Raw genomic sequence first — 24,026 nt, 5'->3', positions numbered from 1 at the left:
CCTATTGCATCACCAAGAATTACATTTATTTTTTGATAGATATATAGCACTCCCAAACCCTTGGCTCCAGCTGTGCAAGTTCCTGCCTGTTACCCCTCTCATTACCAGGCTCCTTCATTCAGTCTCGACAGGTCATATACCACTCGTGGCAGCCACATTCTGTATTCTAGAACAGTGATGCCTAATATAAATATTAAATTTTATAATAGCCACATTTAAGAAGTAAAAAAGAAACAAGTGAAGTTACTTAATATATTTTATTTAACTTAATGTATCCAAAATATTTCAACCTTAATATAAAAACGAGTTTTTTTGTACTAAGTCTTTGAAATCCATGTATATTTTACACTTAACAGCACATCTCAATTCAAAGTAGCCACATTTCAAGTGCTTAATTGCCACACGTGGCTACTGGCTGCTCTATTGGAGAGTTAACTCTAAAGTTCTGCCTAGACTGGGTGTACTTGGTAATTCTGCATTAAACAGAGGCGGCCTGTCAGACTGAGGCATTACTATATATTTCCTCCAAGCCTCAGTATCCCCACCAAGGCCCTAAGAACAATTTTGAAGAAGAGAAGTCCTACAAGGTTTCAGCCACACTGGGCACTCCCTTTAGATGCCAGACCTAGGCAATTAACCCTAAATTGATCCCAAAGTTGCTGATGAAGTCAGCTTTTAGCAATCACAGATCCACAGTGCCTCGCAGTCAGACACATTTGACCCCAGGTGTCTCCAGATTGCCCTCTGGCCAGCAGAACAAAGACTTGATATTTCACTGATGTGACAGCATTTTCATAGGGCAGCCTGGAAGGGCCTTAGTGAAAGGTCATCTAGTTCTGCCCTTTTGGTTCTGGCTGGGACTGGGCACCACTTGCCACTTGGGACTTATAGAGGTTAAATATATCTGGTGCAATATCAGACACATTCTTGTGTTAGATTCTAGCATCAAGAACCAAAGGAGAAAAATATCGTAAAAAATGCTCTGTTAAAACATTTCCACAAATAGGACACCACCTTTTAACAATGTTTATGAAAGAAACCCGGGTATCCCATGGGAGCAGAATTTGAAATCCATGAAGACTTCAATCTCCTCATACTGAGCCAAGAACCAGAGGGCCAGAAAAGAGAAGTTTTGCCCAAGGTCATTCAGCAAATCCGTAGTGGTTATGATGAGCCCTGTATCCTTTACATTACAGTCTCCGCTAACTGAAAAAATATTTTAATTAAGGACACTGTGCCATCGGCAGGGTCCTTCTAAGTTACCTGCGGAGGACGGCCCGCAATGGAAAGACGGGCCAGCGCTGCCCTGACTTAGGGGCCAGCAGCCTGAGTAGGATCTTGGCGCCGCCAACCCCACCTTCTGGAGACCTGGGCGCAGGGGGCGACTAGGGCGGTTCTTCCGTCAACTTCACGCCTTTCGGAGCCCGACTGGAAGCCCTGCCCGCCCCGCCCCGCCGCTGTGGCCTGTTCCCCGCAGCGAGCTGGATCTAGGCCGCCGGCCCCAGCGGGAGGCGAGCGGGGCCCCTACGCGGAGGCCACACCCGCGAAGGCGGCTCACGGGCGGTTACAGACCTTGAGGGAAACAGCGTCCGGGAAGGCGCGTGGGCGGAACCGGAGTCACGACCCACGACCCCCAATCCCCGACCTGCTTCCCGGGCAGGAATGGCTGGGCCAGCCCCGCAGCCGCCTCCGCGTCGGCACCGCACCGGCCGCGCGGGCCGGGAGAGGCCCCCTCTCGGCAGCCTGCGGCCGAGGCTCTCGAGGCCTCCCTCCGACATCCCGGCCGGGGGGAGGTCGTCCCAGCCCCCGCGGCTTCCGCGCCCGGGAAAGAGCCTAGCGTCTCAAAGCCTCGCCGGCCGACGCCCCCGGCAACGGGGCGCCCTCCGCTCCAGGGCCGAGGGTGGGCCAGCCCGGCGCCGCGCCGCCTCGGGCCCTCCGCGGCGGGAACAGTTTCCGGGGCGGAAGCTTTTTGGGGCTGACCCGTCGCGGCCGGTGACGCGGAAGCCCGGGCGGAAGTGCGGGCGGAGGAGCCGGAGCCGCTCTCGGGGGCTCCGGGCTGTGGGGCCGCTGGGTCTGCGGGGATGGCGACTCTCTGGGGAGGCCTCCTTCGTCTGGGCTCCTTGCTCAGCCTGTCCTGTCTGGCGCTGTCGGTGCTGCTGGTGCAGGTGTCGGACGCCGCCAAGGTGAGTCCCGCCCAGCCCGCGCTCCAGCCTGGAGCTCCTCCCCTCCTCCCGCCCGGCGGGGTCTCTCCACCTGCTCCCCCCCCCCCCCCCAGCCCTGACAGTCCGACTCCTGGCTCCACAGCGCCCGCTGCCCCCCACCCGGCGCCCTCCTGCCTGACAGCCTGACCGTCACCGCCCCCACTCCACCCCCAGCCCTGGCGGTGCCCACAGCCGGACAGCATGTCCTCCACCTCCTTGGCATTTTCCCATTTTTAACGTTAACTTCCCACCCTTAAGCTCTGACAGCCGACCAGCACCCTCCACCAGCCTCGCAGACCACCGCGGCGCCCCCATTCCCCAAGCCAAAATGGTGGAAAGCCCCCATCTCTCAGTAGTCTTCCCTCTTAGGAACTAAGTCATTTCAACTCATCCCGGAGCAGATTCCTTTACAACTGTGGGAATCTGCCTCTCCTGGCAGTCTTCCTTCCCAATAGGACTTCCCGAGCCCTAGCCAGCCTAATATCCTCACCTAAATCCTTCCAGCGCCTCTTCACCCCTCTTTTGCCTTCTCTGTAACTGACAATTTAGTAGGTAAGGGACGAACCAAACTACAGAAGAGACTAGGTTGTGGCCTTCTTCCCTGCGCCATTTCTTGGCCCTTCTAGTTCCTCATGCTGCTTTCTAGCCCCCTGCCTGCCCCTACTGTCCAGACCTGACCTGGCCCCATACACACTTGTGGTTCCTCCTTGACGAGCTAGCTCATTATTGGGGAAAGCAGAAGGATTCACATTAATGTGATGGTAAAACAGAATGACATATGCATATTTTTAACCTAGGAGCTTTAATCTATAATATTTTAAAATATAGAGTCTGGGAAAGACAGATTACAGGCAGACAGATCAGGGGTTTTGATAGGTTCTTGATCAGGAATTCTTGTTGAAATCTCCCCTACCTTCCACCAGAAACAGGTACAGCAACAAGTCTCCTGACTTTCAAAACATTGCTGGCACCCTCTGCATATCTCTTTGTCATCACTTAGGTGTAGGGTATTGTAATAATGTATTTATTTGTCAGTCTCCTTTACTAGGGCACATCCTAATTACAAACAGGAAGCATGTCTTATACTTATCTGAATTCACGTCATTGAGCACAAGGCCTGGCACCAAGCAAATGCTCACTAAATGGATGACGAACGAGCGAATTGTCAATAACTCGGCCAGACATGCCATATATAAGAGCAGTGAACCTGGTCCTCTGGGACCAATGAGCCACTGCCTTCTCAGGTAGATTCCCTTTGCTAAGGAAGCATCATCTATGCTCTCTATTTATATATTAGTCACCTCTTCCTCTGCCTCTTGAAATTTGCTTTATCAGCAGTTGTCCTCTCTGTCTACCAGGGATTAGAAGCAGGGTTTCCTGGGAAGGGTAGACCAAACTGATCTCAGTTAAACTCAAGCTACTTCCCTTATGTACTTTCTTTCTAATTGTAGCCAAGTGCCTCTAAAACTTCATCCCCTCTATAGGACTCTGGCTCAACCCCTTTTATCCATGTCAATCATAACATGGAAGAATGGTGGATAGAAAAATTGAGACCTGCTTTTTGAGTAATTTTTAGTTTGATTCTTCCCTATCCTTTTATAATCAACATTCTTATTTGTAGGCACAGATGTCCATGTGCTTTATCTTTCTACTAACAGGTAGATGGTGATAACATTAGCACAATTTGATTGTTATTGGCCCAGAAATGTGACTAATAAGCTACAGATCATGTACTAAGTATTATTTCAAAATGATTTTATGTCCTATTTAATGATTCATTAGCATTACCAAAAAGAACTTGTGGCTTTTAAAAACGTGTATCTCTCACAGTTATTTAAAGTTTTAAGTGAATGGCTTTAGAACATTTGGCAGGGGGTGCTTAACAAAATGTATATGGTTCATTTTTTTGAAAACTGATAAACTGTCAAACAAGTTATATACTAAGTTTCCATTTTGGTTACAGAATTCTGGGGATGTTCGGTGTAAATGTATTTGTCCTCCCTATAAAGATATTCCTGGGCATATTTATAATAGGAACATAACCCAAAAAGATTGGTAAGTATTCTGGATTACTTAATTATCTGTCAAATTTCTTTCTGTGGTTGTCACTGTTAGCCCAGAATGTTTATCCAGTGTATTGTTTTCTGTTTAAGTATTTCTTTCTAAGCAAAAGTCTCAAATTCCATTTCCATTTGAAAAAGTGAGTAAGGCCCTGAGTGCATGATGTAAGCCTAAAGGAATATAGCAAAAACACTTAGCCCCAGGTAGGGTGGGTTTTCTGTGGAGATGGGGCCGAGTTTATGCCACCTAAACTTCCTTCCTTTGCCTCCTTAAATTTTGGCCCTCTCTCTTGCTTTTCAGTGAAATCGGTAAGCAAGCCTCATTTATCTGGGTTATAATTTTTACAACTTGTAGGTTCTGATGGTATATTGCCAAATATAGGAGACTATGTTTAAAAGTGTTAGAGACTCAGGAAGGAATGGGAATGAATCATGTATATCAGTTTCCCAATTGATGTACCATGAATAGATTATAGGTGTGATAAGGTATTGATCCATTCAGTCCTCAGGGTAATCAGGCAGGCCTGTGATGACTGGGATCCTGACTGGCTAGCCACCAGCAGCCTTCTCTGTTTATCTCAGTGGACCTTACAAATGATAGCTTTGTCTGCATGTGCCATAAAATGGTTGGGAAGCAGTTGTTTTGTCACGGGATAGATGAGCTCCTTCCCATAGAATTGTAATGTTTTATGGTTTGTATCCATAGAAGAATACCAGGATATGCATAGAAGAAAAATAGCTCCAAATGCTATGTACTTTCACATGTAGTTGATTTCACAGCTAAACAGCCTGCAGAAATTTAAAAGTAAAATTAAGCCCTAACTGATTAGGTTCAGTGGTTAGAGCGTCAGCCCACAGACTGAAGGGTCCCATGTTTGATTCTGGCCAAGGGCACGTATCCTCAGTTGCAGGCTCGAGCCCCGGCTTGAAGCACATGGAAGAGGCAACCAATCGATGCTTCTCTCTCTCTCCCCCTTCCACTCTCTAACAAGCAATGGAAAAAATATCCTCACGTGAGGATTAAATTATATTTTAAAAAAAGAAAAGCAAAATTAAATTCATTTGGTTCTGATATTCCAAGCTGACTTTGAAAAAGAAAAGACAGCCTTTGAGCTTGTTTAGTTTTTCTGATATTATTGTCTGTTCTTCCCTTTTTGTTCAAGCTAATATTTGATAAGTATGTTCTTGAGAATGTCTTGTGAACTTCCACGTTCCACTTAAATTGTCTCATAAAGTGATTTAGCTAGGTCTTACAGGTTTTATAGCAGCAAGTTATGTGATATGGTACAAGAAAGCTCAAATAAGTTTTTCCTATAAATTTTCTAAAAATATTGAGCACTTACAGTTTATGCTGTTATCAGTAATAAAATATGCCTATTATTTGAGTGGCAAATGAACTCACTGTTCAAGTAAATTAGCACTAATCTTTTCATTGACTTATTCCAGGTTCAGACAGAACCATATGTCATTCATCCCTGGTTATTGGTCAAAAGAGGGAGCTTTGAAAATACACTGTTGAAAACACGGCATGTTTGGGATTTTTCTTCCCTCTCTCCATGCTTCCTTCCTATAGCTTAGCCATTTACTGAGGATAGGTTCCCAGTTGTCACTGAAAGTTTTTAACTGGCAGAAGTGTAGGCAAATTATGTTATGGCTTGACAAGGCCTCCAATATCTATCTGGCCTAATATATATTTACCTTCTGGCCTCCATTGTGTTCAGTTATCTTTAATTCTTTATTGACTTATGCTGTGTGACTTAAGAGAAGTGTGAGTTCTCTGGTTTGTGTTTGGGGTGTGATTTAAAGCCAAAAATGTCCTCCCTTTGGCACTAGGGGGAGGTGTTGCCTAGTTCCTAAAGTGGTTGAGTTCTCTATCTGGGTTCTGTGTTTACAATGACTAGCCAATCAGAGCCAGCCTTCCTGCTTCCTCTCCCACCCGGCACAACTTTTGCAGAGCACTCAGTATCTCATCATTATTAAACTATATTCTTCAAAAGAAATACTACTCAGCATTTAGATTCTCAGATAATTCTTAGGTATTTTACTAAGGCCTCTGAAGCTGAAATAGGAAACTACATGGGAGATAAGCCTCATTTTCCTGAAGTTCAGAGAGATACAGGAGCCCTGGATTCTAGTCCTTTCACCTAGTAATTTACTCTGTGACCTTGTGCAGGTGACATCTCTAAGAGTGCTGGGCTGGATGGGCTCTGATTCTGAGATAGATACTCCTGTAATGGGATTTAACTTTCTCTGCCTGTTTTATGCCTGCATCCAGCTGGCTGCATTCCTGGTCTTCTATATGTTTGCAACAGATATCACACACTTGTATGGTGTGAATTGTGGGACCTTACCATTATTTGAAATTCTACCATTAGAGACTTATTGTTTCATTACATATTACCTTTGTTTAAGTTACCTGTTAAGTATAACTGATTGAACTTTTTTTGTTTATGTTATTTGGATTTGTTTTTTTTTATGCCACAGAGCAGCTGGAATGAAACAAAAAAAAAGTATGTTTTGATAGGGCAAAGGGAAGGAATCAGCCCTGAACATTGGGTGCCCCAAAGAAGGATGGATATAGCGAGACAGGTAGCTATAGTAGAGTTCTTCTGGCAGCCAGAAATACCTAAGGAAGAGATGCCAGAACAGAAGAAAACTGCCCAGCAGGACAGAAAAGTTTGCCTACTTTTGCTGAAGGTGATCAGAGTAGTAGGCTCTGGTGAGAGTAATAACTTAATTATTTTCTAGGATTGACAGGTTTTTAGGAAAATACTTTTTTTTAATAGAATTGTTTTTTCATAAGCCATAAATAAGTAGCCTGGAAAATGGGGAAAAAATAAAAAACATCCAACAACAAAAACATTTAGTTCAGCCTTTTATTTTTGATATACTCCTTCGAAGTAATCAGTTTTTATTTTAAAATATTTTTGTTGTTCTAATCCTCCTTCTCCATGTTTTTTCAATAGACTTTTGCTCATTAAGACAAGTAATTGTTTCTTACTATAGATCTGAATATTCAGGTTTCAGAGTTTTAGAACTCACCAACTCTTAGGTGTGATTAGCCATTCATATACCAGACTGTGGCACTTAAGAGTGATGTTAGTTAATTCATAAAAGAGATAATCTCATATTTGAACAGTGTTTCATGGTCACTTTAAAATCATTTAAAGCAGTTTTGCTTGTTAGCTGAACAAGTTTGAATATGACTTGATCTGCTAAGTAGTTTCTGATCCCATTTGAGATTTTTCAGGTACATTTTTAACTTTTAACAGTAGCAACTTTGAAAATGGTTACTACATATGTGTCTTTATGGTTTCTTAGGCTCTAAAATCTTACCAAATTGCTAATATCAAGAGAGGAAATAGTTTCACTTCCCTTATTGATTATTTGTTCCTTATATTCTTTCATTTGGTAAGTTCATTGATTATTGTGGATTTCAAGAAAGTTTTGATCAGTGTGAGTAGAAAATCCAGCTAGACTTGAGCATTATCTTATCTTTGTTTTTTCCAGCGATTGCCTTCATGTTGTGGAGCTCATGTCTGTGCGGGAGCCTGACATAGAAGCATACTGTCTACGTTGTGAATGCAAATATGAGGAAAGAAGCTCTGTAACGATCAAGGTGAAAAAAAGAATCCATCTTTTCTGCCTCTGGAATAGTTCTTGATGGTACTGAGAGACAAAGAAAATTTTGGACATGTGAATTCTATTTTAGTTACTCAAGCTACTGCTCTTCACCACCACCCCCTTTACCTCCTTCTTCCCCGTCTCCAGCCCCCACCCCAAAAGAAGCAATGGGCCTGCTCTCTGCCTGACTCATTGAGATGCTCTGTGGATCAATTAAGATAAGTTAGATAGGTATGATATGTGAAATAGCACAAAAATGCCCTATGTGTAATTAGCATACCCCAGAAAACTATCCCAGCTTCTCTGTGGGTCATGTATGCCAAGGATAGTGAGAGCAGTGTGATTAGGCCCTCTTCCTGCCCTCAACCCTTAGAAAAAATGATACATATAGTGACTCTCCTATTCTAGAAACATCACTTCTGGATTTTAAGATTTCCTTTCTTTATTTGCTATAAGAAATAGAAGGTAGATCACTTTAATCACCATTTGGACTACTAATGAGTTCAGTTACTTAATTGTGTGGCCAGCGGGTTCTTCTCCCATTCCTTTCCCAAAAAGAGGCCTCATGGGAAATCTGGAGTGGTCAGCTGTAGCAGTTACAAAGATTTTGGGTGTGGTCAACCCTGTGGGAGAGCCCTTGCTCCAGCAGGGTGCTGTCCCATAGAGAAATTCTCACTGTACTTTTTAATTTTAAACAAAAATGTTGATGTATAATTTATATCCTCTAGAAGTCACTCATTGTAAGTGTACAATTCTATAAATCTTAGCTAATTTAAAACAAATTTTAAAAATCTAGTTTTAGAGCATTCCCATCACCCCATAAAGATCACTCATGTCCATTTACAATTAAGAGTCCTAGACAATTACTATTCTGCTTTTTGTCTCTACAGAGCTGGGCAATTCATATAAATGGAATCATACAATATGTGGCCTTCTGTGACTGATTCTTTCACTTAGCATAATGTTTTTGAGGTTTATTCTTGTAGCATATGTCAGTACTTAATTTCTTTTTATTGCTGACTAGCATTCTGTTATATGAATATACCACATTTTATTTATCTGTTCATCAGTTGATGGACATTTGGATTACTTCCAGATATTTACTATTATGAATAATACTGTCCTGAATATCTGCGTACATGCCTTTGAAGAATATGTTTTCCTTTCTCTTGGGTAGATTTCTTAGAGAGGTAAGTTTATGTTAACTTTTAAGAGACTGCCAGATTGTCTTCCAAAGTTGTGCCATTTTACATTACCACCAGCAACGTATGAGGCTTCAGGTTCTCCACATCCTTGCCAACATTTGTTACTGTCTGTCTTTAATTATAGCCATTCTTGGGGGTGTCAGCACAAGAATTAAGATAAAAAAAATCACTGGCCTAAAACATATTTTTGTACACGTAAATTGATCTAAAAGAGTATTCTGTTGAAATTCCTCTGCATTGTGTTTTCTGTTAGGGCTTCTTTATGTTGTGTTGACAGCACCACAGCACTGTATTCAGGTGGGAAGGAAAACTGCTGTGCCAGCAGTGGTCACAGATGATTAGCAGTAAGTTAAAATGGGGTTTTGAAGACTCACAAGCAGATCCCAAAGACAAAATGCTTTCTTTCATTTTTCCTTTAATACCTTAGTGAAGAGTTGAGTTTGTTTCTTATGTTGGAATCTGGTTGGTATAGAAATCGTTTATGCTTAGCAGATAGATCAGTCTTCACTGTGGCTTTACTATTATTATACAAAATTCTGATTTCTTGGCTTGAACAGAGATGTAATTTATTTTCTGTTTCCTTTAGGTTACCATTATAATTTATCTGTCCATTTTGGGCCTTCTACTTCTATACATGGTGTATCTTACTCTGGTTGAGCCCATACTGAAGAGACGCCTGTTTGGACACTCACAATTAATACAGAGTGATGACGATATCGGGGTAAGTTCTCTTTCTCTTCATGATGATGACCTCTGTAAAGGGCTTCTGTCATCGTCATGATGTAATGTAGATGTTCATATGCTGGATCGTCACCTAGAGAAGCTAAAGACAGTTCTAATTTTAGTACATGTCTCTTTATGAGGAAATTGCTTTAAGCCACAAATATGTTGGTTTAAACTGATGATCCTTCATGTGTTATACAAGGCCTTGCTCTTCAGTACCCAGAGCACAATTTTCATTGTCTTTCCCTATTTACATGGAGAAAAGCACCTGAGATAGCTTTCTCCCGAGACTCCTGCCTGAACACCTTTCCTGTCAATATCACCAAAAATCATAGAAGGTAAAGAGGCATCAGTGACAGGAAGTATAAGGACTATACTGTTTTTTTTCTTAATGACATGCAGTTTGATAACCTACTGGTGGTTTTTATATCCTGTTATCCTTCTTTAAAAAAATCTATGATCTTTAACTCTAGAGAAAAATAAAACCATCACTCCAGACTCTCTTCCTATGTTTAAAACACATTTCTATGTGTACATATAGTTGGTATAATCAGTGTGTAAGTGTTTTGTGGTCTGCTTTTTATGTTAACATTACTTCATTAAAAAATGTACAGAAATTAACATAGTCCACAAACTTGTTATTCAGTTTAGCTTAGAGTAATATATTGTGTTTTGTCATTATCCTCTTTGGGCTTATTTCTAAATTTTCATTATTTTATATATATTATTTTTTAGAAATTACTTTTTTTTTTGGATTACTTTATTGGACTATGTTCCTTAAAGTGGATAAAACTCAGTAGAGTTTCAAAAACCAATTGCAAAGCTAAAGCCAGGGCGATCCCTTGCTAACCACAGTCAGAAGCCCTTTACTCTTAAATGGCTTGTGGACCTCTTGGTAAAAGATGGGAAAGGGGATTCTGACTGGATGGCTTGAGTTATAACTCCAGACAGAGCCTGCTTTTTGATCAATTAATCGTTGTCTCATGAATATCAATTAGGAGTACTCAACTTATTTGGGCAAGATTTCACTTTTGTTTTGTCAAGAATTTTCATAGAAACACCTCTGTTTACCTCTTTTTCCCTTGTTTCTTTTATGAATTTATCCAATACATGAGTAACTTTTTCATTATCAGATACTGTGCTAGATACTAGCAATAAAGAGATGAATAAAACAGACACATACATGTAAAAGAAATGACTAATATTGTTTACCCCTTTTATTTTTAATTAGATAAGAAATGATTATTTTGTAAGAATTTCAGGAGGGGACTGATAGGCTGAGATAAAGGTCAAGACTAGAGGTCTGATGTGGTCAAAAACAAGACACAGCAAGGCTAATGGGGTAAAAGAGCTAGAAGGACAGGTGGTTATGTACCAGAAACACTAGAGTCTCAAATGTTGTTCCCATGCTAATTCACATATGACAGGGTTTTCTCAGCCTCTACAGTATTGACATTTTGGGTTGGATAATTCTTTGTTGTAGGGGGCTGCCCTGTTCATTGTAAGATATTTAGCAGCATCCCTGACCTCTACTGACTAGATGCCAATAGCATCTTCATCACAATCATGACAGTCAAAAATGTCCACAGACATTGTCAAATGAGTTCATGGGGAGCAAAATTACCCCCAACCTTGGCCAGTGTGCTTAGTGGTTAGAGCGTCAGCCTACACACCAAAGGATTGCAGGTTCGATTCCCGGTCACGGGTACCTGGGTTGCAGGTTCTATCCCAGGCTCCGGTTGGAGTGTGTGTGAGAGGTAACCAATGATGTGTCTCCCCCCCCCAGGTGAGGATTAACAAATAAGTAAATCACCCCCAGTTGAGAACTACTAACATATGAAAATGTTATGTATTAAAGGCCATATAAACCATTTCATTATAAGGCAAATAGATAAAAAGTCTGACTTAAATTACATCACTTACAGCATTAAATATCTGGTTCCTGATTTTAGGAATGGACAGTATCAATGTAATACACAAAGAACATAAAAGCAATGGATGCACCAATGTGTGGACAGAAACATGTAGAAATGGCATTTGATTGATGAGGTCATGTGCTTAGTAACCTTTGGTTCACCAGTGATTGATTCTGGGTGTAAGTTGACCATTTGAGAACATTGTTTCTGAGAGGCCTGGCTGACTCTGGGGTATCTGATTGTCTGCAGAGAGAGGTTTTCAGACCAGAGCTGTGAATTTATGGAAACAATTCTGTGTAAAAAGTTAAATTTAAATTCCTACAGTTGTTACTTACCCAAGATGAGAGTTCTTCACTATTTATGTGCTTTTAAAAATGCTTTTGTTATAGTCTCAGTTAAATTGTTTTTACTTCTTTATTTTTGTTCAATGTAGAGCATTTTCAAACGAGTTAGTACAAATAGTTAAGAAGCTCACTGTAAGCAGTCATAATATTTACTGTATTATATGTCCATGACACGTCATTGCTATTATCAAAGCATTACATTAAAACATGTTTTGTATTTATTGTAATTTTATCAGGTGTGAAAAGAACAAACTTATAAAAGGGATAAATCTCTATTTACATTTTCCTAGCATCCATAACTGTGAGCAGCTAGTTCAGTCTTGTTCTGATAGGTGAACAGACCAAAAGGATTACTGGTTTGTTTAGTCCTTTAAATTTGTTCCTTAAGAAGATTTTTCTCCCTACCTTGAAGAGTAGATAGAAGGACTGAAACTGGGAGGTGCTCTTCTGATAAAGTACAGCCTTGTTCCCAGTCTTGTTTATGTCAAAACAAACCAGTGGTGATAATATTTTATATACAAGTTCATCACTATATCCCTATAGTGTCATTTTAATCTACCTGAACAAAATCAGTATGTTTAGAAAATATGACACCAAGTCAAGGTTAGGTGAGCTGAGTCTTGGTGTTTGTGCTAATTTGTTAGATGACCTTGGATTGCTTTGTTTCCTTATGGGAAATTGAGTAATTCAACAATTTTGGCCTTCCTCTTTCCTCACCTTATTTCTTATAGCTTTGATACATTTTTAACTTTAAGAAATTATTATTTTCATTTAAAGGTTAAAAATAAAAATTTAACAGGGCTTGCACAAGCTATTACCTAAATTAAGTGAAAAGTTGAGGGAATTTTAGTAAAGAAGGCAGGGAAAAATGCTTTATAGAAAACTTTTTGATGTAATTATGTACACATCTTGGTATAAAAAGACGACTAGGTGTTATAACACCAGATTACAGTTGTGTATAGTTATATGCTGGTATAAAAGTCCAGCTGACGCCTGCCCTGGATATATAATAGAGCTTTTGCAAGCATGCACGGCAAAACAATGTTGTTTCTTACTAGAGGCAAAGTTTAGTTTAAGAGGTACAGTTTGTGACTTGGATCCTGTGTTGGAACATTTAGAAGCTTTGCTAACCAGGGTTTGGGAAAAGAGATCAAGGAAAAGGCAAACAAAAGCAATAAGTTAGTTTTGAATGTTTTTTGTCATTAGGCAGCTGTGTTTATATCTCATTCATAGATAGATTAGCACAATGGTTTCCTCTGTAATGGCCACAAACATCAGTGGCATTGGTTTACTTTGACCAGGGTAGGCTGGTTTTCTACACAGATACCTGGGTAAGCCTTTAATAGCCTCTTTCCTAAGGCAGCAGCTAACATGGAAGCCACTGGTGCTCAGCATTGAAAGAGTCAAGTCTTTATCAAATAGAAATTCCAAAGCAATAATTCCTTACTGTCCTTGCTTAAAGAGGGTAATTTTAGCACTTGAGCTGTGTCTTTTTTCATTACAGATTGGGGAAGGGGTAAACCAGTCCATTTAGTGTATGTGTTGAGGGGGCAGGGAGAGATTAAAACCAACCAAGATAAGATCCCCTCAGCTTATCTCCCAGGGTGAATGTGGCCCCAAGCTGGCAAGTAACAATTCTAATGTAATGGGAGTCAGGTAACTACAAGACAGGTCTTTCCTTTGCTACACATAAGCTATGTAGTATTGAATGAAGCAAGGAAAAGACCTACTTCCCATGTCTGTAGCATATGGATACTAACATAAAAATAGATTTTCTTTCCCTTACCTGTTAGGGAAGCTTCTCCTTAACATAAATGACCAGTTTATCTTTGGTTCCTGCTTCTTAAGGGAAATGTCTTTGTAAATGGTGACTCATGGGAACATTACACAAATACCTCCTCATCACTTATGCCACTTGAACCACCTATTTCTGCAGTCAAGTTCATACTACTTCTGGCAGCTGAGCGCCTAGAAAGCCTTAGGCAAATAGATGGTCTATTCCTTGAAAAGTCCAGCTGCTTCTGTCTCTGGCTGGATAACTGCTGTTTTGTGTGTATGTTTTATACTGATTGTGCCCATCTCTTATGTTCTCCATTCCTGGACTTTTAGGACCACCAGCCTTTTGCAAATGCCCACGACGTGCTGGCCCGCTCCCGCAGTCGAGCCAATGTGCTGAATAAGGTAGAGTATGCGCAGCAGCGCTGGAAGCTTCAAGTTCAAGAACAGCGAAAATCCGTCTTTGACCGTCATGTTGTCCTCAGCTAATTGAGAATCACATTCAAGGTAACTAGAAAGCATCAAGGGAGACAACTGGAAAAAACTGACTGAGTTTTCCTGGGTTTTGTTTTAATACCCTGTTGATTTCATCAACTCTTGCTGAAAAGTTCAAAACCTGAAACAAAAAACGTGCTTGGTATTTTTTTTCTTCTTGTTAACATTTTAATAGAGACATTTTTAAAAGCACACACCAAGTCAGCCAATAAACCTTTTCCAATTTGTGACAAAATATTTCTTCCTGTAAATTACCTTGAAGTCCTTCACCTGGAACAAGCATTGTCTTTGTCACCACACAGTTTTAACTTGGTTTTCAAGATAATTTTCAGGTGTTTTTTTTTGGCAAGGGACGGAAGGATGCTTAACATAACTTTTCTCAAGTCACTTTACTAAAAAAACTTTTGTAAATAGGCTGTACCTTATATTTTCAAGTTTCATGTATATTTTGCAGTGTGGCCAGCCTCATCAAAGCCCTGACTTCTCCCTTTTGAATTTTGCACTAACTATATTGTCTAGGTATCTGGTTGACCTGTGGCTGCACTTTGTGTTAAACTAGATCTGAAATGCCTGGTGGCTCTTCACAAGATGCAGGTTTTCTTTAAGTACTGTGATGTCTGGTGCAATGATCCTAGAACAAACTGGCCACTTGCTCGTTTACTCTAAAGACTAAACATAGTCTTGGCATGTGTGGTCTTTCTCATCCCCTAATATCTTTAAGGATGAATCCAAAGGACTTGGATACTTGCAGTAAAGAAATTTTCTTTTAAACTGAGCCTTGCTGGATTGATGACATACACATATTTGTCAGCATTTCTGGTCAGGTTGAGAGGCAGTTTAAGCTCTGGTGTATACAGCTTTAAATGAGTACTGGAGTTCTGTGTGCCTCCCTCTGAAAGGTGTAACAGTCATTGGATAACTGGCTTTTTTTTTCCTATGTCCTCTTTGGAATGGAACAATAAAAATAATTTTTGAAACACCTACCAGTGTATCTATGTCTCTTAACTTTTCTCTTCTCCCTCTTTTGCTCTACGATGGACTTGAAGATGCAAAGGCATTTTGTACCTGTTGTGAGTCTACTGTTTTAGACCACTCTAATCATAAAACATTGGCACTAAATTGTGTGTGTATGTTCACGTGTGCAGAGAGAGAATGTATGGGTACTAAGATGGGTCTCTGAAAGTATACAAATACCGTTTTGATATATTGAGAGATTTAAAAATGCATGAACAAGTGCTTGTTCTAAGAAATTCTTGGCAAAAATTATATTAGAATTCTTAAGTATAGGCTTTATAGCTATTAAGGGGTTTTTTGATTAGTAAAATCAATTTTTCAGATATACAAATTTGATCTAAAATTACTGATTTTATTATTAGTATTAAAAGATGTAAGTTCAACTACAACCAAGTGAAATTTATGCCAGGGATTCAAGACTGGTTAAATATTCGAATGCCAGTTAATAAAACCTACCACATCAATAGACTAGAGAAGAAAAATGAAATGATCCTATCAATAGATGAAGAAAAGCATTTGGCAAAACTCAACACCCATTTATGAAAAAATATTCTCAGTAAACTAAGAATAGAAGAGCACTTCCTCAACTAGATAAAGAATAGCTACAAAAACCCCACAGCTAACATGCTTAATGGTAAAAAAATGAAGTGTTTCTGCTAAAGGCGAGGAACAAGGCAAGAAGTCCTCCCCACTCCTTTTTAGAATTACACTGCTAATCCTAGCTAATGCAGAAAGACAAGAAATAAAAGGTATACAGATTGGAAAGAAGAAATAAAATTGTCTTTGTTTCAGATGAAATGATCGTCTATGTAGAAAATCAAAAAGAATCACAAAACAAAAACCTCCTGGAAATAATGATTATAGTAAGGTTGCAGGATAGACGGTTAAAATACAGAAGGTAATTGCCTTCCTGTATCCGAGCAATGAACAAATGAAATTGAAAACAGCCCTAGCCGGTTTGGCGCAGTGGTTAGGGGGTTGGTCCTTGGACTCGATTCCAGACGAGGGCATGTACCTTGGTTGCAGGCTCGATCCCCAGCCTCGGGTCAGGGCACCTGCAGGAGGCAGCCCACTGGGGTCTCTCACATCGATGTTTCTCTCTCCCTTCCACAGTCTGAAGAGCAGTGGAAAAAATATCCTCGGGTGAGGATTAAAAAAAGAATACTGTTTACCAATATCAGCCCCTAAAGTGAAATAGGTACAAATCTAACAAAATATGTATAAAATATATATGAGGAAAACCACAAAACTGTTGAAGGAAGTCAAAGAACTAAGTAAATGGAGAGATAGTCCATGTCCACGGATAGGAAGACTCAGTACTGTCAAGGTGGCAGTTTTTCTCAATTTGATCTATAGATTCAACACAATCTCAATCAAAATCCCAGCAAGTTATTTTCTGTATTTCAACAAACTAATTCTGAAGCTTTATAAAGAGGCAAAAGACCCAGAAAAGTCAACACTATTTTTTTTTAGAGGTAGCTTTTTATTTATTTATTTTTAATCCTCACCTGAGGATATTTTTTTCCATTGCTTTTCAGAGAGTAGAAGGGAGAGAGAGAGAGAGAGAGAGGGAGGGAGGGAGGGAGGGAGAGGGAGAGAGAGAGAGAAACATTGATGTGAGAGAGACACATTGATTGGTTGCCAACCGGGGCAGGGGGATCGAGCCTGCAACCAAGGTACATGCCCTTGGCTGAAATTGAACCCGGGACCATTCAGTCCAAGGGCTGATGCTCTAACCACTAAGCCAAACTGGCAAGGGCACCAACACAATATTAATGGAGAAGTACAAAGTCAGGAAACTGACACTATCTGACTGACTCGAAGACTTACCGTAAAGTTACAGTAATCAAGTCAGTGTCAGTGGGTACTGGCAGAATAGTAGACCAATAGATCAATAGAGTAGAATAGACAGCCCCAAAAAGAGACCCACACAAATACAGTCAACTGATCTTTGACAAAGAAACAGAGGCAATACAGCAGAGAAAAGTCTGTTCAACAAATGGTGCTGAACAACTGGGTACCCATGAGCTAAAAAAATAAAAAAAGGAAGCTAGACACAGGCCTTACACCTTTTAAAATATTAACCAAAAACGGACCACAGACCTAAATGTAAAACACAAAACTGTAAATGTCTATAAGGTAACAGGAGAAAATCTAGATTACTGTTGGTTTGGCAATGACTTTTTTGATACAACACCAAAAGCACAAATCGTAAAAGAAATAATAGATAAGCTGGACTTCATTAGAGTTAAAAACTTCTTCTCTGAAAGACGTTGTCGAGAGAATGAGAAGACAAGCCACAGAATGGGAGAAAATACTTGCAAAAGACATATCTGATAAAGTACTGGTATCCAAAATATACAAAGAACTCAAAACAACAATAAGCCTGATTAACAAACGGGCCAAAGACCTGAACAGACACCTCACCAAAGGAGATATACAGATGGGAAATAAGCATATGAGAAGATGCTCCACATATGTTATCAGGGAAATACAAATTAAAACAAGATACCACTACACACTTACTAGAATGATCAAAATCCAGAACACAGATAACACTAAATGCTGGCATAGATATGGAGCAACAGGAACTCTCTCTCATTCATTGCTGATGGGAATGCAAAATGGTACAGACATTTTGGGAAACACTTGGCAGTTTCCTACAAAACAACACACCCATACTATAAGATCCAGCAATCACACTCCTTGGTATTTTACCTAAATGAGTTGAAATCTTAAATCCACACAAAAACTTGCACACAAATGTTTACAGCAGCTTCATTTAAAATTGCCAAAGCTTGGAAGCAACCAAGATGTCCTTCAGTAGGTGAATAGATAAGTAAAGTAGAGTATATCCAGACAATGGGATATTCAGCACTAAAATGAAATGATCTATCAAGCTATAAAAATACATAGAGAAATCTTAAATGCATATTACTAAGTAAAGAAGCCAATCTGATAAGGCTACATACTGTATGATTCCAACTATATGACATTATGGAAAAGGCAAACTATGGAGGCAGTAAAAAATCAGTGGTTGTCAGGTATTAAGGGGAGGGAGGGATGAAAGGTGGAGCACAGAGGCTTTTTAGAGCAGTAAAATTATTCTGTATGATACTATAATGGTGTTACATGGCATTATACATTTGTCAAAATCATGGAATATATAACACCAAGAGTGAACTCTATGTAAACTATGGGCTTTGAGTGATAATGATTTGTCAATATTGGTTCATCAATTGTAACAAATATGTGGGGTGGGATGTTAGTGGGGAAGGCTATGTGTGTGTAGGGGAAGGAGTTATATGGGAACTCTGCTCAATTTTGTTGTGCATCTAAAATACAGTCTATTTAGCAGGCAAAAAATTTTAACACGTATTTTAATTAATTGTAGGTTTATATTGACCTTCCTAGTTATGGCCTTAATTTTTATTTAAAAGAATATTGACCAATATTGACACATTATGAGACTATTACTTAAAGATATTTCCCATGAATAACTTTGATATAAAATCATAGAACCCAGATGAATGGGGGAGCATTCTTTTTACAAAAGAATTTGTTACAAGAGTCCAGTTTCATAAGCAAACCTTTCTACTTAGTATTGTTATGTGTTGTCATATCTACATGTTAGGTAGAAAAAACAGCTGAACCAGAACTGAGCAGTTCTGTTTAACTGTAAGCTACTTTGCATATTGTTACTAAGTGATCCCCTATAAATCAGGTAAAGTTTGACTGAGTCCAAAATACAGCATCTTGGTGACAAAACTCAGGTAAGAGACCCCCAGAGTGGCCCGTGGGGGAGAATAGGAACATGATTTATTGGAAAATCCCTAGGCCCTGTTGATAGGTGATGAGTTTTGTCAGCTATCTGATTATTCCGTTATCTTAAACTATCAATTATGCCTGCATGTTAAAAGATTTAGATTCTGCTGGTGATTCACTCATCTGGAGTAGTGGGAAGGGTTTTGGTTTGGAAGTCTGGAGACCTGGGTCCCGAACCCCTGCTCTACAACTAGCTCTGCGACCTTAGCCAAGTTACAACCTATGACGGATTGGATGAGAGAATTTCTAAGGTTCCTCCCATCTCTAACATTCCATAATTCAATTACATGTGGAGCTGTAGCTTTGTTTTTTACGTGCTAGATATTTTTAATGTCCCTGCAAGTTGAAGCTTTTATGCTCAGCAGAGCATCAAAAATCTATTTGGGATTTTATCATTAAGATCTCACCTATTTCCCAGAAGAGCTCTAGCACAGAAACCTGAGACTTTTCCAAGATGGGTGAATTTGTTAGCTGTGCATGTACCTGGAACTGCCGACCCCCAGCACTAATAGTCTGTGTTGCTCTCTTTTAGAAACTTAGTACTCAGTTTCTACAAACGTGTCCAACTTCCACTAGACTCCTACCTTGGTCATCTTCATTACTGCGTTTTTCATTCTACCGCTCTGTTGTGTTATGGTTACATTTGGAATAAAAGATGATCATACTTAAATGTTCAGTGAACTTTTTGGTATGTGTGCTGCCCAAGCAAGCACTGGTGAGTGAACTTTTTGGAAATGCTCAGTAGGAAAAGCTGCTCCTCAGTGTGTCTCCAGAGACACCACACTCTTTCCCCAAGCGTAATGCAAGGTCTTGTCGTAGTCTAGAAACTTTTAATTACCTGTGGCGTATACAAATTACTCAGATTTCATCTGAGTCAAGGTTTAAGATGATTTTAAAATCTGTCAGAATAAAACCATACCCAGAGAGTTTTTGTATGTAATTGGCCTTGATGACATCGGGCACCCTGCTGTGTCCCTTCTGGCTCTGCTGTTCTCAGGAATGTAGGAGTGGGGCGCCATTCCCGTTGTGCCATCACTTCGTAGCTTCTGCCACACGTGTTATTTACCCTCCAGCATCTCTGCCTCGGGAATTTCCTGTTTTCTCTCAGCATTTTTTTCTTTTTGACACAATTTTGGCTAGTTTATCTTCCAGAGATTTTTGTTTTATGTTAGTTATTTCAGGCCATTTGGGCAGTAATTTTGGAATCTTTCACTTCCTGTTTCTTTGCTTTGATTTTTTTCCTTGGACTTATCACACTTATCTCATTCCCCCCCTCCCACCCCGTTGTTAGGAAGGGTTTTTCCTGGCATTTACCCTTTTCCAGCCTGTTTCACCATGACTTCTTATAACCCTCCCCGCCCGTCCTCTCGTCCCCCATCCCTGCCGCCCTTTGCCCTTTCCGTTTCCATAGTCATTTGTCTTTCAGCAGCCACCCAGACAGGACAGGCTTTTCACAAGGATCGGAAGACACTTTGTTGCACTTGAATCCGGGCACTTAGAGGCTGCTCCACCCATCACAGTGCAGCCTGTGGAGATTTTGCTCTGCTCAGGTAGAGAAACAAGCGACAATGTTATCTAATCCTGCCAGTAAGCATTAGGGCTGGGGTTTGGGGTTTTTTTTTTGGGGGGGGGGGGGCTCTTTTTCTTTACTTATGCCAAGCATAGAGAACAAACGCACCTAAAGGTGTTGAAAACACGCCCCTGAGAAATTAACAGAAAGCTGTATTTCCTCCTTTTCTGGAGGCCCACAGTTAATTTCAGGTTGCTTTTCCTTTTCCATTTTAGGTGTGCTTTTCCTCTCTCCACAAATATGCTTTGGATATATCAATGTTTGATTTCCCAGTGTTGGGGGGGAAATAAGCCAGGTTTTCTGTAAGGTGCAATTTAGAAAGGGGCGCTGCACACGCATTCATCTGTTTATAAAGAAAAAAGGAAAATAACCGACGCCTAGTACATTATATGTTTTTTCATTTAATCCTCACAATCGCTCTGCAGGAGAGTTGATCTCAGTTGGCCATAGGAAAAGGCTGAAGCTCAGGGAGATTAGGAACTTGTCTAAGGGCACACAGCTAGGAAAGGGCAAAGCCAAGATTGAAACTTGAGGCTGTTACAACTGAAAGACAAATGCTCTTTCCCTCCAACATTACCCTAGCTCCCAGTTAACTGGTTAAACTGCAATATCCCTGTAAAATCTATTGTGGTTACATTGTTACAGTTAAAGGCAGAAGGTAATGGTGGTTTAATAAATGAGATGGATGCAAACCTACTCAGATAGAGGAATGTGTTGGTGTGGGACCTCCTGGGGTATAATACTTTTTCCTCTGTTCCATTAAAAAACAAAACTTAAATACAGATGCACCTCACTCAATATTCCTAAAGTTCTCTGTAAGTAAAAATATGTAAATTGACTGTTTAAAATGTGTTAGGAGAGTTTTTCATTTAAAGGACTCTTATAGTGAATTTTTATTTATTATTTTATTTTTTTAAATCCTCACTTGAGGTATGTTTTTATTGATTTTAGAGAGAGAGGAAGGGAGAGAAAGGAGGGGGGAAAGCGAGAGAAACATTGATGTGAGAGAAACATCCATCAATTGGCTCCTGTATGCACCCCAACCAGAGATCAAACCCAAAACCTAGGCACGCGCCCTGACCGGGAATGGAACCTCCAACCTTTCGGTGCAGGAAACGATGCTCCAGCCAACTGAGCCAGCCGGCCAGGGCATTACAGTGAATTTTTAAGAGTAAATGATTCCTTTCTTATTTTTATCTAAAGATTTGCCTCTGGAATATCAGGTATTATTTAGGAAGGCTGTGCTGTGAGGTTACATGATCATTAACTAGTTTGTAATTTCTCCAACGTGTATTTAAATATTGTGGTATTCAGTGTTTTCCAAACTTCAGTGATATGCATACACTTCACAGTCTTCATTATTTGTGTTCCACCTGTCTTGGTATTTACTATTTTTTTTCAAATCATATTTTTTACTCAAGTAGATTTTATTTTTAAAATAAACTTTGCATCATACTATAAATGTGAAACCAATATAATTCACAATAAGTAGAAATTAAGAGTAAAACATTTAATTCTAGCTAGATAGTACTGCTTGTTGAAGGCTTCCATCCGAGGAGGCTCAGAAAGCATCCTAGTAGTGTAGAGACACACTCTCACCAGACTAAAGCTACATCTGTGTCATCATTGGGACTGGAAGAGAGTTGAAAGGCAATAACTTTCTCACAAGGTGAGTCGATGTTATTTAACGCTGTTTCTGTGCATCATCAAAAGTCCTCTCTTTTACTATCCACAGAATATTGTAACCCCAGCTAGTTTTCAGAATGAGCTCAGAAACTATAAATCAGAGCAGAAAAGTTTTTAAAACATTGATATTTGAGAAAATCAATGATATCTGCTTTCCTTTGATTTGGCCAAATTAATAAACTTGGTATGTTTCCAGGCTAACGAGGAAATGATGCACAACAGAGGCTACTCTGATCTGCCAGAAAAGCTGCCTGTCTTCTCTGATTCTGCCCACTTGCCCCTGACTAGGTCCTTCTATCTGGACCCCACGGTCACTTTCCACTTGTACCCTGAGGCCCCGGCACCATCACCTTACTCTGAAGACCTGCCATCGCTGCCCTTTTCCAGTGATTCACTGATCATGGAAAATTACAGTGAGCCCTTCCCAATGCCTTATCCAATGCCTTATCCAAATTACAGGAGGTGCGAATACGCCTACGGGCCCTCCTTTATCCGGAAAAGGAATGAACGGGAAAGGCAGCGGGTGAAGTGTGTCAACGAAGGCTATGCCCGGCTCCGACATCACCTGCCGGAGGAGTACTTGGAGAAGCGCCTCAGCAAGGTGGAAACCCTCAGAGCTGCAATCAAGTACATTCATTACCTGCAGTCTCTTCTGCACCCCGATAAGGCCGAGACTAAAAATAACCCCGGGAAAGCTTCCACCATAATAGCAGCCGCCAGCCATCACACCGACCCCATTTTTAGAATCATTTGACTCAGTAGTTCCAAATGGAAACAAATAAAATCACAAAAAGGGGTTTCATAGCATCATGCAACATTTCTCCTAAATGTAATCTCTGCGTGGGCAGAGAATAGCTCAGATGCTAACCTATGCTGGATATTTCTTACCTGCCTCCCAGATGAACCAAACGTTATCTTCTGTAGAATGCGAAGGTGCTTCTTAAGCTTTGGTGATTTCTTTCTAGAACTTTAGGGGAGCAGGAGTCCCAGGATCCTCTCTGCCTCTCACCTTGCTCGTCTCACCCCTCACCGGGTCTCAGCCGTGAGAAACTCAGGAGCACTGCGTGACGCATGATTGCCGAGCGCCTGTGCGCGCTGCAGGCCCTCACGCTCGGCAAACACAATGAACCTCCCTCGATCGGTCAAAGCTTGGTGTTTTTTATTTGGGGCTGACGATAAATCTGTACCTTACCCGTGTCACCATGGGAAAGCGTCTCAGAGCTGCCGCAAAAGTAGTTAACGAAACCTGTTGTCATTCGAGACGATTCCGAGTCACCTTTGTGCTGCATACAGAAGACTTCCTTGGGCAGCGCAGCGTAGACGTCAGGAGGACAGGCTCTGGGATCAACCTGCCTCCGCTCAAACTGTGGCCCTGCGGCTTCCTCTCCATGTCTCAGCTCTTCATCCGCAGAATGAGAAAAATAAGAATGGCAACCACCCGTACGTTGATTATGAAGATTAACAGGTTAACAGTGCCTGGCACATAATAAGTATTCATCGCCTTTATTATCGTTATTAATTTCCCCTCCCTCGTTTTGGCCATAGCATCGCCAACCTCCAGGTTCTCTAAGCCAGAAAACGAGCAGC

At 40.6% G+C, this 24,026-nt stretch overlaps 2 protein-coding genes across 2 annotated transcripts; both read left to right on the top strand.

Moving 5' to 3' along the window:
• The first annotated feature begins 1,710 nt into the window (after positions 1-1,710).
• Positions 1,711-15,334, top strand: TMEM9B (TMEM9 domain family member B). Its single transcript, XM_081154846.1, has 5 exons — positions 1,711-2,183; positions 4,165-4,256; positions 7,772-7,880; positions 9,677-9,811; positions 14,183-15,334. The coding sequence occupies exons 1-5, from the start codon at positions 2,082-2,084 to the stop codon at positions 14,336-14,338; spliced, it is 594 nt and encodes a 197-aa protein (XP_081010972.1). The 5' UTR covers positions 1,711-2,081; the 3' UTR covers positions 14,339-15,334.
• Positions 15,335-22,647: 7,313 nt separating this feature from the next.
• ASCL3 (achaete-scute family bHLH transcription factor 3) lies at positions 22,648-23,916 on the top strand (the record flags this gene model as incomplete). The annotated part of the gene is made up of 1 exon (XM_081154845.1): positions 22,648-23,916. The coding sequence occupies one exon, from the start codon at positions 22,648-22,650 to the stop codon at positions 23,191-23,193; it is 546 nt and encodes a 181-aa protein (XP_081010971.1). The 3' UTR covers positions 23,194-23,916.
• Between the last annotated feature and the right edge of the window lie 110 nt (positions 23,917-24,026).

The sequence above is a fragment of the Miniopterus schreibersii genome, assembly GCF_964146895.1.
Source record: "Miniopterus schreibersii genome assembly, chromosome: 12".
NCBI classification, from domain to species: Eukaryota; Metazoa; Chordata; class Mammalia; order Chiroptera; family Miniopteridae; genus Miniopterus; species Miniopterus schreibersii.
This window is presented reverse-complemented; position numbering and strand designations above follow the sequence as displayed.

Coding starts and splice junctions, on each gene's coding strand:
- TMEM9B (XM_081154846.1), top strand. CDS start 2,082: ATGGCGACTCTCTGGGGAGGCCTCCTTCGTCTGGGCTCCTTGCTCAGC. Junction 4,257..7,771: donor AACATAACCCAAAAAGATTG/GTAAGTATTCTG, acceptor TGTTTTTTCCAG/CGATTGCCTTCATGTTGTGG. Junction 9,812..14,182: donor AGAGTGATGACGATATCGGG/GTAAGTTCTCTT, acceptor CTGGACTTTTAG/GACCACCAGCCTTTTGCAAA.